Raw genomic sequence first — 18,223 nt, forward strand, 5'->3', positions numbered from 1 at the left:
ACCTCTTCTATTGTCTCTGAGGATGACATATTTTGGCCTACAGCTCCACCTTCGTTATCTTTCGTAGACCTCTTACCCACTTCCTTGACTCCCACCCATACCATTTCAAAAAATCAGTCTTCCGAGATTGTCTCTGCCCGCATGACTTGAAGTGTTCATAGGAAATGGAACTTTTAAGTAGTTAAAAAAAATTCCGTATTGGATAACACTGCTGAGAATTTCTCAGTGTTCCCGGCTATAATTATATACATTTGAGTAACAAGAAACTGGTGTTTCTAACAGTGCGGTGCCAAAGATCCAGCATTGCTGGAATTCTGAATACTGTATTTTCATATAAATAAAACATATTTAAAAATGTCGTGGAGCTGCACTGAAATATGATAGGTTTCGCTTAACCATATCCCCGTCCGTTGGGGTAAGAGTACACAACCCCTAAGATCACCCTGAGCAGTTTTGCAAGGCTGACGGCTTTGTTTCTCGCCAATAAGATTATTTTGTAGTCAAGTTTCCTTTCGTACCAGCATCAGGTGTTTCTGAACCGTACTAGATTACACAAATAGTTGCTGTTTCTCAAGGATGAGAGACGGACAGACATGTTATACACTTGAAGGCATTTAACTTGACAAAAGACCTAAATAACACTACGAATTGACTGTGTGACTTGGCATTAAAAGTACAATAATGTTGTTAACCTATATACATTATCTCCTGTAATTCGAAGTCCTCATTTTCCATATAGTTTTATTAAAATTAGGGGTTAAAAAAAGAGTAAAAATCTCAACATACACTGGTGGACAAAAATTAGGGTACAGTATGTTTGCATATTTTCCTTAAGATTGTGCGTGTACAAGTAAGTTATGCAAATGAACAGTTCTGTCCCGTTGCATACGTAAGCATCGCTCTGCTGTACACGCATGCACATACCAAGCATGTCTGAGTAACGTTTCACTATCAGTTAACTCTTTGCTGCTAACTACGCAATTAGCAGCAAAGGGCCTCGATGAAATATCCCTAAAGAGCTGTACAAGTTCGACCAATGGTCACAGTTCCAACAGACAGAGCCTTAAATTCGAAAAACAAAATGTCCCCCCCCCGCCCAAAAATGCGAAAGCTCGGCGTTCATTTGTACCCCAAAGAACCTGCGCCCGGATATGCAGCTTCTAGGACCATTCACCGGGTGTGCTGAGTACCAAAATACAGCAACTTGCTTCGTACAGTAGGTAACATTTCGCTTTTCATGATCCCAAAAAAAAAAAAATATATATATATATTTAACCTCGTTGGCTGTCCTCTAAACTATGTATAACCACGCATAAGTCAGAAAATATCGTAAAGGTCGCCATCGTAAGTAGTTAAAAAAAAAAAAAAAAAAAAAAACTTCCCCTCCCACAGCAATTGCAAACAAACGGATTTCACATAATTCCTGAAACCGCCGAGGACCTCCAAGTTTGAATTCGACGGTACTGTGTAATAATTAAACTACGAAAATCAAGCAAATAAATCAAAAAAGAGAAAACTTTGTTCATTCCGTTGAAGTGCTTCATACAAGAAAAACTCTCCCCCCCCCATACATTTTGGGAACACCGGAGTTAGATAATCGAAAGCAAACATTTCATTTTCAAAACTGGATGAGCCATAGCATTTTTTGTTAGTATTGTGAACTCGAAAAGAATTCTGTCTGTGAATAAGGTAAGCATTCATTTCATTTTGTAATTTAAACTGAATTTTGTTAATTAAAAAAAACAGGTTAATCCCATTAATTATATTTGTAGCTTTGCTGAAAAAGTGGTTACAAAGCTCTTCAAGTTCTCAATCACTGTTGGGGCGGGTGAAAGAAATGTTCATCGAAACGTTGTTTGAATAATATTGAAAAGATTAATCCCTATTTTTAAAAATGTCTCCTTGTTGTGCATAATTTATGTTATGTAAATTAATTTACATAACATAAGTTTCAGGGTGTCTCTTGCATTCAGAAACATTGCCACAAATATCAGTATGCAATTATGCTATTACACAAAGTTTTTTTTTTTTTCCCACCCGGGGGGGTTGGAATGTGGACAAGGTGCTGTTTTCCTTTAGGCATGTGAGCCAACTTATGATATAATTATTACTTTTATTTATACATTCATATAGCTATATCCTTGTTATTCCCTAATTAAATTGTTTTAAGTAAGTTTCGGTGAATTACTTAAATACATATATTCATCGTCATACCTCCAAAATCACCCCAACAAATTCTGTGTGCGTCCTGGCTTTTTCCTAACTAAATCACAACGGTTATTTGGATAATTTACCAATTATATTTTGGCTATCCTCTAGAATCTAGATGACCTGAATAACAACACGTGGGCACCACATGTTATTTGTACCGATTGTTTAAATGGATTTCATGACTGGATGAACAAAAGGAAGAAGTCGATGCTATTTGCCATACCCATTATATGGAGGGAGCCATCAGACCACGATGGTGAATAATATTACAAAATGAATCCGATTCTGGATTCAATGACGAGACCAGTGTACCTCTACGGCATGGACTAAATTCTTTAGAAGAAGATATGGAATGCGATGAAGGCGGGATTGGTGGAGACCTGATAACTTCGGCTAATTCTAAGTACACCCCGACATAGAGAGAGAGTCATCGAGTTTACAGCCCTCTTCCAAAGATAAAGGTGAATTTCCCCGAGATTAAAGCAGAAATGAATTCCGATTCTGGATTCGGTGGCGAGACCAGTGTACCAAACAAGGAAAGTGAAAGAAGTAATCTTTGTTTGGGGGTGGGATTCAAATGAAACTATTTTGGGTTTAAGTTACATAAACTTATTATTTTTTTTAAATTTTTATATTTATTTCATTATAAAAAGGTGTACGAGGTATCTTTTTAATTTTGTGGTAATCTGTAATTGATGTTTATTTAGTACCGCTATTTGTAAAAGAATAAGAGAAGTTTAGCTCAATATGATACGTAGAACAACACTCCGTATGATACTCTCCAGAAATTAAAACGAAAACAATTAAAAAATTGAAAATCTCACATTACAGTAAGAAATAATTAAAAATCAAATTCTAATTATTTCTTACGGTAATGTAAGATTTTCGATTTTTTAATTGTTTTCGTTTTAATTTCTGGAGAGTATCATACGGAGTGTTCTACCAGAGCTATAATGCTCAAATATTGAGCATTATAGCTCTGGTTCATACTATCTATTTAATACCTCTATATAAAGAATAAAATTATTATATATAATTTGTATTATGAATTATAATTTTGTTTATAGTTATATTATTGTAATGATTATCATATAACATATTTTTTAATATTATATATATATATATATATATATACATACAGAGAGAGAGAATAGGATCTGACACGCAGAAAATTGAGTATGGGTGCCACAAAATAAAATAAATTACTTAGGGGTGCCGTTATTAAAAAAAAGGTTGAAAACCACTGTATTAGAAGAGCATGACAGGCTTTCAAAATTTTTGGGTAACCGCAGGTCTATTGCATACAAAGAGGGAGTTAAAAAGAAACTAGTCGATGCATATAAAGAAATGAGATGCTGAAATTTTATTTCCTGCATTCGTGTTTAGACTTCTTCCTCGAAAACCTTGGCACAGTACGAGATTCCATGAAGACAGTGGAAAATCGCTACTACTAGATGTACTGAGATATAATCAGGACAAAATGTATTTAATTAAAGAAAACCATCCGCCCAACGTTATTAAATTGTGCACTGGATTATAAACTGTAACCAGTCTCGTGTTTTATAATGAAATCGTCTTAATTAAATTGCATTCTCATATTATCAGCAACCGTATTACGAGAACTACACGTGGTAGGAAGGGGAAAAAAAACCAACAACTAATAACATATCTTAAATCAGCGCACAAAAATTGTTTACATCTTTGATTAAACAAAAAGTTTCCTTTTGTCAACCAGTGTTATTTATTCATTCTGTACCAAGAGGGAAAATAAGATTTTCAAATATTTTCGCAGGATCAAGTGCTTGTCTTCAAAAAATAATAACGCTATTTAAGATCGCAACTGCAGGGCTCTATGTCCAACAATCTGCAAGGAAATTGTTTAGAAATCAGTACTGTTTGACTCTTTACTAGGAAAAACGCAGTTTGGAACGTCTGTAGATATAATTTGCTGCACTACTGAAAAAAGAGAGTACATTCAGATAATCGGCGCATTTCTGATTATTATGATATGCAATATAAACATTTATTTGAAGATAATAAAGCACTCAAACCTGCGTTGGTTTAATTACAGTGTACTTCATAAACTGAACTGGATCCAGTATTCCTGGAATTAATAGGTTTTGGTTTAAAAAAAAACTGCTACTAATTACCTGTATTTACCTAATTGCTTGGCACAGCATGTTTTATTTCCGTGATAGTGCAATTAACGAGACAAAATATTCTTTTCTAGAATTCCAAAAAGACATCCACCCCAACAGCAGATCAGCAGAATTTGGGAATGACGAGAGGCCATCCTAAAATAAGTCTTTCCCAGGAGGTGACAGCAATTGAAGCAAACAAAGCGGCTGATGTTCTGTCAGATGATGTAAGTTATCGTTGTTAAATCCCTTTGGGAGGTGTGTGTGTGTGTATGTATGTATGTATGTGTGTGTATATGTATATATATATATATACACGTTTACAATAGTTCGATTTTCTTAAATACTGGTGTTTTTTTTAACATATAGGTATTGGCGTTAATACATTACTGGTCTTTAAGCTAGCCTTGTCTCGGTTATCTTAAATTCACATGGCCTATACATTTAGGATTTAGAAACGTATTGCTAAAGAAATTTTCATGATAATTACTGATGAAAAAATTTTTTATGTATCTGTAGCAATAGGTAATTAGCAATAACAATGGCATTAACGATGCACAAAAGACAGATTAAGACACAATAGAATGATAATACAAAATAATAATAATATATATATATATATATATATTTTTTTTTTTTTTTTTTCCCTGTTGGTAAGCATTTCATTATTAACGATATCCTTAATATATAGACTCTCGATTATCCGTGGAAGTTAAGTTAAATACCAAAAATCAATATCGGAAATCCGTTACATCTGTATTGTTCCCGTAGGATTTTTAGAAGTCTCGTCCCCACTTTTTTCTTTCTGCCTTCTAACTCACTGTAGTCCAATTTTGGTGATCCTTCAGTTTTACTAATGTCAACATGCTTCTGCGAATTTTTTTTTTAATTGAATGTGTCCATGTTAAAACGGAATTTTTTATTTTTTTCCAGCAAATAAGTTTCAGCTCGCCAATAAACATGGGGAAAAAAAAAAAATCAAAGCCGAGTTTCAACTTTAACAAGTCTCTACTTGACTACATGGAACAACTGTTCTCGCTAGCAAGATGATGTTTTGAAATTTACGTAGTACCGTTTCTGAAGTTTTACTACGTGAATTTTTTGTGTAACCGCAGGTCTATCGCATAGAAAGAGGGAGTTAAAAAGAAACTAGTCGATGCATATAAAGAAATGAGATGCTGAAATTTTATTTCCTGCATTCGCGTTTAGACTTCTTCCTCGAAAACCTTGGCACATGAGGACAGTGGAAAAGTAATGGATTCGAAAACTCGTGTTTGTCATTAAGAAGTTAACCTTCACTTTTGAGATTAGCAGAACATTATTGATAAGTCTGAAAACCAAAAGGTGACGTTAATGAGAACTGGAATAGTCAGTCACTTTTTTTAAAATAAAAACTCCAAAAAACGAAAGGTGTTGGAACTGTGCATGGGTTGAAACTTGACATGAAACTACTGTGGTTTTTATAACCCATTGAAGGATATGCACACCCATTTTCAATGCTTGGATGGCCTTGATTTGGTCTAATTTTCTAAGCTATAAAGTTAACATTTTTTGAATGTACAAAGAATGCTGATGCTCATAATGGAATACACACACACACACACACACACACACACACACACACACACACACACACACACACACACACACACACACACACACACACAGTAAACCAATGTGCTCTACTGGTCAGTAAAATGTTGACTACAGCATCGACAGCCCCCCCCCCCCCCAAAAGGTCGTTTACGGAAAATGCTAAATTCGCTCACAATCTTTGACAGTTTTGCCATTGTACATAAACATTTTGCCTCTAGTTGTAAAAATTTAGCGTTTTCAATCGATTTTTTTTTTAGCTTGCAATGGTGAACATGAATATGTGAAATTTAGCAAAATTAAGTTTTCACATTTTAATGTGTAAATTTCAAAAACAGACGTAATCTTTAAGCTTATAATTGGCTGGGTGATGCATTTGTGTTACCAATTTCTGGTATTTTTAGTTCTTTATTCACTAAAATTGGCATAACAAATATTTATTTCCGTATGCATTCATTATGCTTGAGTATTATTCTGGTAGTCTTGATTGTAAAATTTCATATTCTGTAAGAGATTCCTGGCGTAAGGTGATACTGTGCTTATGCGAAATACAGCATAATGTCAAGTTTTTCAAGTACAGCACAGTAGACTGTCGAAATAACGGCACATTGAGATCGGATGTTAAAATACATACAGCGCAGATGTCTTTCAGTACCGAAAAAAGAAAACGGAAAGTCACGTGAGGGCGGAAACACACTATTATTACCTTACGGGACTCACGTCATTTCAATATAAAGTCGGTCGTAGGAGAAACATTATATTATGTGTTGTTCTCTTTGGAAAAAGCTGAAGCGAAATGAATTTCCACAGTTTCTCTTATTCAGATTTTGAAAATGCATAAACTTTTCTTATAGCCGAGAAAACAAGAGAACAGAAAAAGGCGAATTACATCATTTACTGCAGTACTTAGAAGATGAAAATCGTTTTAAAAGTAATTTAATTTCTTATATAATCTAATTATGACATACGCAATTCAATCAGCGCTAAGGATAGTTGAAATACTGTAAGTTTAATTTTGAATAAGGATTTATTCCGTCAAAACACCAAACAATCTTTTAATTAAATTTAATAACAACATACCACTTCTCAGCGCTAAAAATTGAACTTGTAAGAAATTGTTATGAGTTGTACAAATTGAAATGATCGATTTGTTCGGCCTCTAAATTTGTTAATTGTAATACTGTTGGTCTATTTTCATCCTTTGGCCATTTTGAGCGACTGGACATTTGCGGTGAGCATGCCGAGTAGCTGGTCGAAGTGGAGAGTGCTTCGGTAGAGGCACATTGGCAACGTTCTTGATGTTGTTCGGATTTTCTTACTTGTGCACTCAAAAACAGCATCACTTGTAATTTAATTTTCTATTAGCATTTCCTTCATTTTCCTCTGCTCACGCTATTACGAAATTTCTGTTCGTGAGGCGTGATAGAAAAATGTGAGCTTTGTAGGCCAACGTATTATCTTGTGAATACAGTCAGTGACAACAGTGCGTCTCCGACCAATAAACAAAATGGGAAATATAGCTCCCCGACACATTTTACATGTGAGCTCCCATGAGGTGATATAGTGTTTCCGCCATTTTGAAAGTAAATTCTGTACTGATATTATTATTAGCCATATGGTGCAAGAAAGCCTGAGGCTTATGTCGCACCAGACAAAAAAAAAAAAAAAAAAATCTGAATTACTCTGAGAGAGAAAACAAGAGTCAGAAGTAGAAAGGGATCACGAAGAAAGAGAAGAATGATGATATCCAGCTCAGGATCCTGGGTGTGCCAAGCCCATACTCGCCAGATGTGAGCTCCTGGCGGGTTACACTGCTGTTTTACATTTATTAAAAACCCATCACTATGGCTCCTAAAGTTAATAAACCTCATACAGAGAAGAACAACATTAAAACTTAGTGACAAACTTGATAATCTAAACCAGTGTTTCTCAACCTGCGTGCCGCGGAAAATGTAAATTAAAAAAAAATTTTAAAATTCAAGTTTTATAATAAAAATTAATTCAAATAAAAAATTCGTTTATTTAAGCTGCACCGATCCCAGTCCCTTCCAGCGGTCAACGTGACGTCACGTTTTGATTCCTAGTACTAGATCTGTTCATCTTTAATCCTTATTCACCTTTTGATTCCTATTAGTACATGTAGATCTGTTCACCTTTATTCAGTCATTCTTATTATATGAGAGACTCTCCCAGGTGCCCTGCAGTTATATAAGTGCAACTTGTAAGCAGCATAGTAAGAAATTTCCTTTGTGTTTTAAAAGTACTTTTTTGCGTTTTTATATCTCTAAAATGTCATATGCAGTTAATTCGTATAGAACAAGTATTTTCAATTAACTGTTTTAGTACATTTTAGAAATAACCAATTTTTTCGAAATTATTCGCAATGGATAAATTTTTAGTGAAATGAAATCAGAAGAGGCAACAACGAGCTTGGAGAAAATAACAAAAACGAGCAAACAACAAAAAAGAAGAAAACGTCGTAAATATGATGATGACTATTTGGCAATGGGATTTTCATATACAGTCAGTCCTCGTATAACACGTGTTTACACTACTCGAATTCGATTATACATGATTTAATTTATAAATATGGGAACGCTATCGTATATAACACGAACCGAATTCGCTTATGCACGATTCGCCTTTGTGTTTACAAGAAATGGCAGTCGGACGCGGAATCACCCCAACCGAACGCAACACGATAGGAATGAAGAGAAGATTCTAAAAATGTATTTGTTTTTTATATCAGTGAAGGGGAATCACATTTCACCATAATAACGTAAAATTCCAGCTATCTGTATTATCGCAAATGCAATTAGATAGTTTACTACCAGTTTATAACAGATTCCACTAGCAGAAACGCAACTGGAAATTGTTTTTGTTTTATGGTAGTAACCCCCCAGAAATGTGCTTTAGTAAAATGTGAGCTAGCGAGGTGTTAAGAAAAGTTAGTGGAGTTTCATAATAGAAGAGAACAGTCGAGTAGTCCATAATAGGAAGGCAAGGGTAGTGGCCCATATGCAATGAATGCAGTGTATGGAGAAATAAGCCTAATCCGTAATTGGAAGGCAAGGGTAGTGGCCCATTTGCAGATGAATGAAGTGTATGGAGAAAAATAACCCTAGTCCATCATCTGAAGGCAGTGATAAAGGCCAAGGAAAGAAATAACCCTAGTCCATCATCTGAAGGCAGCGATAAAGGCAAGGCACAGATTAGTGAGCTGAGAAGGTAAAGTTGTAATCCCTAGTCCGCCAGAATAGCTGAACCGAAGGTTAAGTAGCAGAATCGAAGACGAGCCCATAAATTCCTAAAAAGATACAATGATACCCTATCCAGACGTAGACTACAGCCCATTGAGAAACTAGAAGTCCTGAGATGAATGCCGTTGGCAAACGATGATGCCATTCCCAGACAAGGAGCTGAAGGCCCCAAAACAGAGAAATCCGATTCGTAAAATTAAGTAAGTGACTAGTTATAAGGTATTCTCACTTACCTATAAAGGACTGTAGGAACTCTAATATCAGATTAGTAGAAATTTAGAAAGATGTTAAGGGAATTGTACACAAGTATAAATAAATATACATAAATAATATAGAGATAATTCAGATGATAGTTTTGGATTTTGAGTAATGTATAATTAGACATGTGTAGAAAGGCAAGGGAGAGAAATTTGACATTTGTTATTGTTTAACATATAGGTATGATATATTTTGGAAGGGAAGGGTAGAGAAATACAGAGAAAGAAATAGCCTTATGAATGTAGCTAACCCTTAGGACCAGCATTAGTCCAGAAATTGATGTCAAATGTACTGTCTGTCTTGATTAGAGAAAGTTGTGAAATTATATTCCCCAAGACAAAATGGGGCACTAATTAAAACGGAAGTTAAGAGTGAAATTCCTAAATCAATTTATAAGGTAAGAATTTGATTTACATAGGAGAAAGGGTGTTACCTAATCCTCCTAAGTGATTATTGTTCATGTGTGAAGAAGAAGCTATAGCAGTTTTTGTAAAGATATTAAGTTTGTTGTGTAGAAAGAAATAACCCTTCTAGTGTAAACCCAATGTATTAATTTACATATATATCTGATGCTACATAGGCAAATTTGAATAATATTAGTATGTGCTTGAGTTTTGATCACTTTATCATGTTGTTCATATATATGTAAATAAACTATGTTATGTATAAATTAATGTATGTTTTTGTCATTCTTGAACACTTAGCCTTTCCGAAGGGAATTATACGTAATTGAGAAGTTCCCTTGAACCTGAATTCTCCTGTGAATCCAAAGTCAGATGTGTAAGTGGAGGTATAAGAAAAAAGGTCTATATAAATAAAAGGGAACAAAACAAAGAATATTTAATATTATTATTATATAGAAATAAAAGTAAAGACTTCGCCCCCCCCCACAGAGTTATTATTATTAGCCATATGGCGCAAGGAAACCCGAGGCTTACGCTGCACCAGCCAAAAAAAAAAAAAAAAAAAAAAATCTAAGTTACCCTGAGAGACAGAGACAAAAGTGGAAGGAAATCACCAAGAAAGAGAAGAATGATGATATCCAGCTCAGGACCCTGGGTGTGCCAAGCCCATACTCACCAGATGTGATTCCCTGGAGTTGCATGAGGGAATGCTCATATTTTTTTTTCACTGGAGTAATCAAAATTTTGTGATTATTTAAGTGATGAAGTTTGGTGCTGTAGATTAGCTTTTCTAGCAGATTTATTTGCGCAACTTATAAATTAATCAGTATGCAAGGCCCAGAGGAAAATTTACTCACTTCTACTGACAAGTTGTTCGCCTAAAGAAAAGTTGAGTATATGGAAAAAAATAGGTAAATGAAAAATATTTAGAAATGTTTCCATTGACTGCCAAAACGAATTACGCTAAAATAATTAATGTAATAAGTGAAAACATTTAGAGCTGTTAAAGAAAAAATTGTCCATTACCTTCCATCCCTTGATACCAAAAAATATTTGTGGGTAAGAGACCCATTTTCAACAAGAAACCTTCCGACATTAGAACTTAATCTGCAAGAGGAAGAATTGGCTGAGATCCGTAGTGACCAGTCGCTGGAAATTCACTTTACTAACAACGCTGATATTAGCAAAATTCAAAATGAATATCCACGAATTTCGGAAAAGGCAATTAGAATTTTATTGCCATTTTCCACTTTAAATGAGATTAAAAAAAAAAAAAAAAAAAGAGTGAGAGTTAGCTTATCAACAATAAATCCTCGTATTAAAAAAACTGTGCTGTCATTAAACCCAATCGTCTCACTGATTAAAGTGCTATTATTGTATATTTGCTTGTTTTTATATTTAATTATATAACAGTGATTGTAGTGTCCCGCAAAATTTTAGCGCCTTTAAAAGTATGCCGCAACAACGAAAAAGTTGAGAAACACTGATCTAAACTATTGCATTAGGGTTACCCGGAAAGCTAATTCATATACCCTTGTGTATTGCCTGTAAATTGCGCGTGTTCCCTGGTCGATTTTCTGTTTTGCTGGACGAAAAACCCAGTTTTTTTTTTGGGGGGGGGGGGAGAACCTTGCTGTCTACGCCTGAGACCGACTAACTCAGCCACAGAGTGAAAAAGGTCCATAAAAGTTCCTTGCGTCATCGGTATAACCTATTTAGATTTGAATCCGGGTATTTTCCACCCGGTGTGGGGAAGACTATGACGATACCATTGTGCTACACGAGCAGAGACTAAACTTGATATAACAAAGAAAATAGAACGGGGCGTAAGCGGGAGTGTATTAACGGCAAAATATAACATAGGATTGTCAACATGTTTGTTTTTTATGTGTAGTTAATAAAATGCATTCCTAATCTCTCTATTTGTTATTTAGCCTCGTTATTTCTGCATTAAATATATTAAAAATAAATTTTTCTAGATAACGGAAAAATTCAAATAACGGCACCTTCGCGGATTCAAGGTGCAGTTATTCTGAAAATCTACTGTATAATCTAAATAGCATATAAGGCCACATTATACTGTCATATTACGCAAAAAGCATCCCAAAGGTTGTTGCACTTTCCAGAAAAAGTTTTATTAGATGGCGTTCGTGTAATTTAAAAGTTCATACTGTAATCCCCCCCCCTCCCCCTTTTTTTTTTTTTTTGACATGGGTTGTTCCAGAAGTTTATCGTTTGCAATGGGTCATCTGTTTCATAAATCGGCTTTTCAAAACTTGGGACGTTCTTCCGTTAAAACACATCATGATCACCATTGTAACTTTTATAATAAAGTTTTTTTTTTTTTTTTTTTTTTTAACGCTTATTTTTTGGCGATTATCCAGTCAAAGAAATCGGTTATCTTCCGTCATTTGTATCGCATACTCCAGGGTGTTTTCCGAAAATATATGGACCGCTAGATGATGAAACGAAACTCACGGAAACAGTGACATTTCTTTATCTTCCCAAATCAAATTATTAAACTGTTTTCAACTCGCTCACTGCACCATGACAATAAAATTTAGCAACAAAGTGCCGAATTGACAATATTCCAATAGATCAGTTGCATCACAGAACCCACAGCGGTAGTGGGGCAAGAAAGAAACCCAGCAAGCACGTGACGTGTCTTTTATGTTATTACAGCTGTATTTATTTATTTATTTATTTGACTTGAAAAAAAAAAAAAAAAAGATATATATATATATGGTACTTAATGTTACGCGGCCATGTTTATGTGTTCGTCACTGAGGAAGTGCTGATAGTAAGAGAGTTGCACTACACAAAAAAGGGAAACTTCATTGCGTGGGTACGGTTGTTGTTAGATTTGTTGGTGCACCAGTCTTAACGGTGGTTGTCAGCAGCCATTAAAATCAGCACATGATAAAATTCAATGCATATTTACTGTGCGGAAAGCAAGTGAGCCAGCAACTTATACCTTGCTTGTTTTATTTACAAAAGCAAACAGAGTACTGTAAATATAAATCTAAAAAGTAACGTAATGACAAGTTAATTTTAAAATTTAACATTCCAAAATTTTTGTTATTTCTTTGGTGTTCATTTATTGCGTTTATGGCAGTGATATTATTAGTCGCCATTTTTTTTTTTTTTTTTTTTTTTTACCCATCTTTGCGTACGTACACGTTCGCCATCGTTTTAGATTGCAGCAACTGCAATCTAAAACGATGGCGAATCGCGCTGTCACGATAGAAAATTTTAATCGTTTCGTTTTTGAATTATATTAAAAATCTAAGTATTAACATATAAAATCTACGTACCTTTCGAAACTAAGATTCTCCCTGGAAATAACGCTGTGCGATAGCAAAAACTTGCTATTTGGAGCATGCGTGTGAGAGTATTGTGTATATATATATATATATATATATATACACAAGAAGTTGGATTTTTACAGAAAAGAACCTTAGAATTGAAAGGTAGATTAGTTTTATACAATAAAATCTTGTGTATATGAAAATATTTCGTTTTTGGAGAACTTTCCGTATAAAATCAGCTTTGTAAGTCTCGCTTCAACAAAACGGTTTTGTCGAAAAACTGGCAATGGCACTAAAACTACGGTTATCTAAGTTTAAAAAGATCCGTTAAAAGAATTTATTATCATACCGTTCACTGAGCTTTCTTCTTTATTTGAATGATTATTTTGTTTTCATCCCCGTGATACGCACGTTTTCGATTTCACTGAAGTTGAATTAATGCTGGGAAAGAAGTTAATACAGGTAACCATCGTATAACACGGTTCCTGTAAAATGTCGTGTTGTGCGAAACTGTTATGCGATACTAAGAAAAAGTACAAGAGCTCAAAGTTCCAAAAGCTAATAAAAATACACAGTTTTGTTAACGAAATAAACAAAAATACACCATTCTAGATTTCATGTATCTTCTGCTCTCTTTAAAAAAATCGGTAGTCTGGGTTTGTTTGCTTTTGCTTGATAAATCTTTGTGAATTTCATTGTATGGATCTAAGCATTTTTGAAGCTCCCTTTTGAACTTTGGGCTCCTTTCATTCAAGAATCTACTTTGAAAAAATAAGATTCTAATTCCTCGGCTAACTTTATTCCTTCCCCTATGCTTTTTAGTGTAAAATTTGGAAGTTCATCATTTTCATCTGCGATATCATCATTTGAATTGATTTGATTTTACCTCCGATGCCATTTGCACCAAAGCCGCCACGCCGGCTTCTTTTTCTACCAGTAATTCGTGAACGTCTTCAGTAATATCTTTTTTAATTTTTTTAGGAGCATCGGCGACTAAGGCCATGTTACTCCGTGCATATTATCTATAAATTGCATGTGTCCTGAGGTCAATTTTCTGTTTTGCTGGACGAAAAACCTGAGTTTCCAGGAGAAAAAAAACCATGCTACCCTCGCCCGACTAACTCAGCCACGTTGTGAACAATAAAAATACCACCCTTCATCGACGGGATTTGAATTCGGGTATTTTCCAGCTGGTGTGGGGAGGAGGGTGATTCTATCAACTGTTACCCACGAGGGCTTCAGCAGTCATATCATCAAAACCTTCTCCTCCTACCGACGTAGCAAGTTCTACTATCGCACCGATTCCGTTTTCTGCCCGTTCGATCATATTATTATTTCCTGGATGAACTGACTCTGGCCATATATTTTGCCACACGCATTTAATGTTGACGGTTTTACTTCTTTCAGCGATAAAGCTATGATTCTGGTACAGTCCACAATTGAGAAATGTTTCCATGCCTCCATTACTTCAATAGATTCGGAATAAATTTTTTCCAAAATCCACTGTAACGATTTTATGATGGAATAAGTTTTAAAGGTGGATATAATGTCTTGACCTAACGGCTGAATGAAAGAAGTTCTATTAACCTAGTACAACTGTGGCGGTAGGAACAACTTCAACGTTTGGATGACTTAAACCTTTTGGATGGCCTGGCGTGCTATCCAATAGTAATAAAACTTTGAAATCTAGATTTTTACACAAGTTCAACAGCACAGAACGTAACACGGGAATTTCCCAACAAAATAAAATACAGGGATTTCTGAATATATATATATATTTTTTTTTTTTTTTTTGACTAGTGAGTCAACAGCGGAAATGTTGAAAAATTACATCCAACATAATAGCAGGGTTTCCCCCACACAAAAGCTCAAAAATGGCCTGTTATGCGAGGTTTACCGAAATTCTCTAACCGTGTTGTGCGAGGATTGCCGCAATTTATCAATCGTGTTTGAGCAAAACCGTGCTGTACGGGGATTGCCTGTACTTCTTTTGTTTGTGAAAAGTAACAATAAGTTGTATTTACTGTACCGTATTTATTATATATAAAATATTCCGGTTAAAATTCTCGGCGAATAAGAGTGTCCTACCAGAACAAGTAACATCAATTTGTCCATTGGTGAAGTGTTACTTATTCGGGATTGTTACTTATTTGTGCAATATCATGGCAACTCGTTGTGAAGGTATTCACAATATGAGATTTGATTAAAACGATGCTAATTTATTTTCTTCGGTAGTTCACTATGTACAAGCATGATGTAATTGCATTAACCTGTTTGCTAGTAGAATGAATAAATGAGGAATAAGAAAAGTTAGTTCTGTGAGTTTGAAGTTGGACAGTAAAAGGATGTTGACTGGTTGTTGCGACATGTGCCGGACTGCTTTGGAAAAAAGAGTGGAAGTTATAGAAGCCAAATCAGAAGAACAGTGCCCATGGAAATATCTATAGAAAAGGCATGCAGCAGAAACAGAACGTCTATGATAGAGACTGTTAGAGATGAGTTGATTAAACTAACTGCCCTCTTTTGAATGTGATCGAGAAACCCGAGAGAGGTTTTGGAGGCACTGTCCTAGATGTGAGAATAGTATTCCAGGGTATGGCAAATTTGCGATTTGTACAGAGTGAACAACTGTTTGGAAGAAAAGTAACACTGAGAGCGAAAGAGAAAATCCAGTTTTTTTAGATGCAGCGGAAGCAATGTGTTTATGCCGAGAGAGAGAGATTGGAAACCAGAGTAATCCCCAATAGAGATATAAGACAGGACTGAAATCAACTAAGTTATCTTTGTCCCACTGGAGATCAGCATTTATGAAATTTGTAGTGGATATTTGAGAAGTTTAAGCTGTTTCTGCTGGACAAGGTTTCTCAAACTAGAAGGTGGAATGCAATGGATAGGATTTCCCATCAATGGAAGAACCTTGAGGAACACCAGCATTAGTGGAGAAGTTAGAAGAAGACAGCCATCTACGATTACCCAAAGTGAGCAGTCAGAGAGAAAACTGGACACCCAATTACAAAAAAACAGTTGGCAAACCATGAGGTGGAGTTTATTTAGAAGACCTTAATGCCAAACAGGATCCAACCAAAACCCCTTGAAATGTCAAGAGCAACTGCTTGAGTTTCACCAAGATTTTTGAATTTGTCCATAGATGTGTAAGATATGCTGGAATAAAGTGGATTGACACCGATGAAATCCATACTGTCAATCATTGATCAGATGGAAGTTTCTGGATAGTTTGAGTTGGCAGTTAATTGACTTCTCCATTACTTTAGAAACAGTAGAAGAAATGCAGTGGGGCAATAATTAGATGGGTGAGATTTGTCACCCCTTTTAGGAACTGGCTGGATATGAGAAATTACCAAGCAGAAGGGAAACTCCTTTGGAAAGGAAAGTGAAAAAAGGTGATAGAGAACAGGAGTAAGCTCAAGAGCACATGTATTTGAGAACAAGCAGAGAAATACCATTAGAACCTGGAGCTTTCTTAGCAATAAGTTTGTTCACAATCTTTCTGACATCCTTTGACAGAAGATCATAGGAGGCATTGAATGGAGTGTACTGAGAATGATAGGAGGTGGTTTTACCAAGATCATTAATACATGAGTTAGAAATGTGGGATACTAGAAGGTCTGCTTTATCTTTGGCTGAAGTTGCAACAGAACCATTTGTTTTGACAGAGGTTGGAAAAAGTTGTGGCCAGTAGCTTTGGCAAGAGAACAGAATGCTCAACTACCATTTAGACTGATTAAAAACTGCTTTACAATTTGTATCCAAATCTCCAAATTCATTTTGGAGATTTGGATACAAGCCAATTGCAATATGCAACATTCTTATCTTGAACAGCCTTAGTGCATTTATTGGAAAACCAAGGTTTAGATTAAGAATGAGATTTTAAGGTGGAGTGTGGAATAAAGGATTTACAAGAATAATTTCACTGACACGATCTGAGCAAACATTAACATCAGAAGATTTGAAACAGTAATTCGACCAAGGAAAAGAAATCTTGCAGATCATCCCATTTTGCATTCTTGTAATGCCAAACAACATGAGGTTGAGAATGGCTCCATGGGAGAAGAGTCCATCACCAAAAAGCGATCTGAGTTACCTAGAGGACCACTCACCTTGACTGAATTTAGAAGGGTTGTTTGCGAGAAAAAGGTCAAGCATGTTGGCTCAGTGGTGAGCTGTGAATATTTTAAAAATGGGCTCACATTTTTTCTTTTTCCGACTTTCTACCGAGTAAATTTGATTGGTCATAGAAGTGACATCATGCGCGGCCTCCACCAGGAGTGCTTCTCACACTCGCACTACTGTAGCTTGATTAGAGAGCGACGCATTTTTTGTGACCGGTATGATATCTCGAGTCAGGTGCGGATTCAGGGAGGTGGACAGATGGGGCTTATTAATCCCCTTAACCGTGCAATGTTCCTAGGTCTATCTAAAAAAAAAAAAAAAACATTCAAAAACCTGATCGTCATGCCTCCGCTTACGATGATACCTGGGTACGATAGTGTCTGGAGTTCATACTTTTTTGAATAGTATGATGTCACAATCATACTTCCTGAAGTTACTACTGCATTAAGTATGATTGCAACAATACATGCATTAATCATATGACTGCAACAATAGAAGTATTTGTCAACAATTTTTTTTTTTCGTCTCGCATTTTCGTTACATTTCATTGTTAGGTGCCCCTAACAGCTGCGTATGTGACATGTCGCTCAAATACAAGATTGTTAATTCAATCGACGCTGTTTTCTAGAGACATTTAGATACTTTGCAGTCGAAAGTATACGTCTCTTACTATAGTTATCATAAATCCATTTTATCTTGTCTTCCAGAAATGTGAATGATCAATAAAAATATTTACAATAAAGAAGTTCTTTTAATTCGTAATCAGTATACAAATCAAATACCTAAAAGAAACGCGAAGGATGTTTCACATAAACTATCTACCGTGCGTGCTCAGCACACGTGCAACTTTTTTATTCGTCTTTTTTTTTTTTTTAACAACTATATAGGGAAATATAATGGATACATTTTTTTCATGGTAA

At 35.3% G+C, this 18,223-nt stretch overlaps 1 protein-coding gene across 3 annotated transcripts in view; it reads left to right on the forward strand.

The window, feature by feature from the left end:
• LOC150081648 (tyrosine kinase receptor Cad96Ca-like) overlaps positions 1-18,223 on the forward strand; it is a 181,925-nt gene that overhangs the window by 104,685 nt on the left and 59,017 nt on the right. For 2 of the 3 annotated variants that reach the window (XM_090379510.1, XM_090379513.1), the window contains one exon: positions 4,442-4,576. The exons of the other annotated variant lie outside the window; for it this stretch is intronic. In XM_090379510.1, the coding sequence (XP_090235636.1) occupies positions 4,442-4,576 (135 nt within the window). The remainder of the gene's footprint in view (positions 1-4,441; positions 4,577-18,223) is intronic. 3 annotated transcript variants of the gene reach the window in all.

This window comes from Mastigoproctus giganteus, chromosome 8, assembly GCF_048544385.1.
Source record: "Mastigoproctus giganteus isolate SK-2022 chromosome 8, ASM4854438v1, whole genome shotgun sequence".
Lineage (NCBI taxonomy): Eukaryota > Metazoa > Arthropoda > Arachnida > Uropygi > Thelyphonidae > Mastigoproctus > Mastigoproctus giganteus.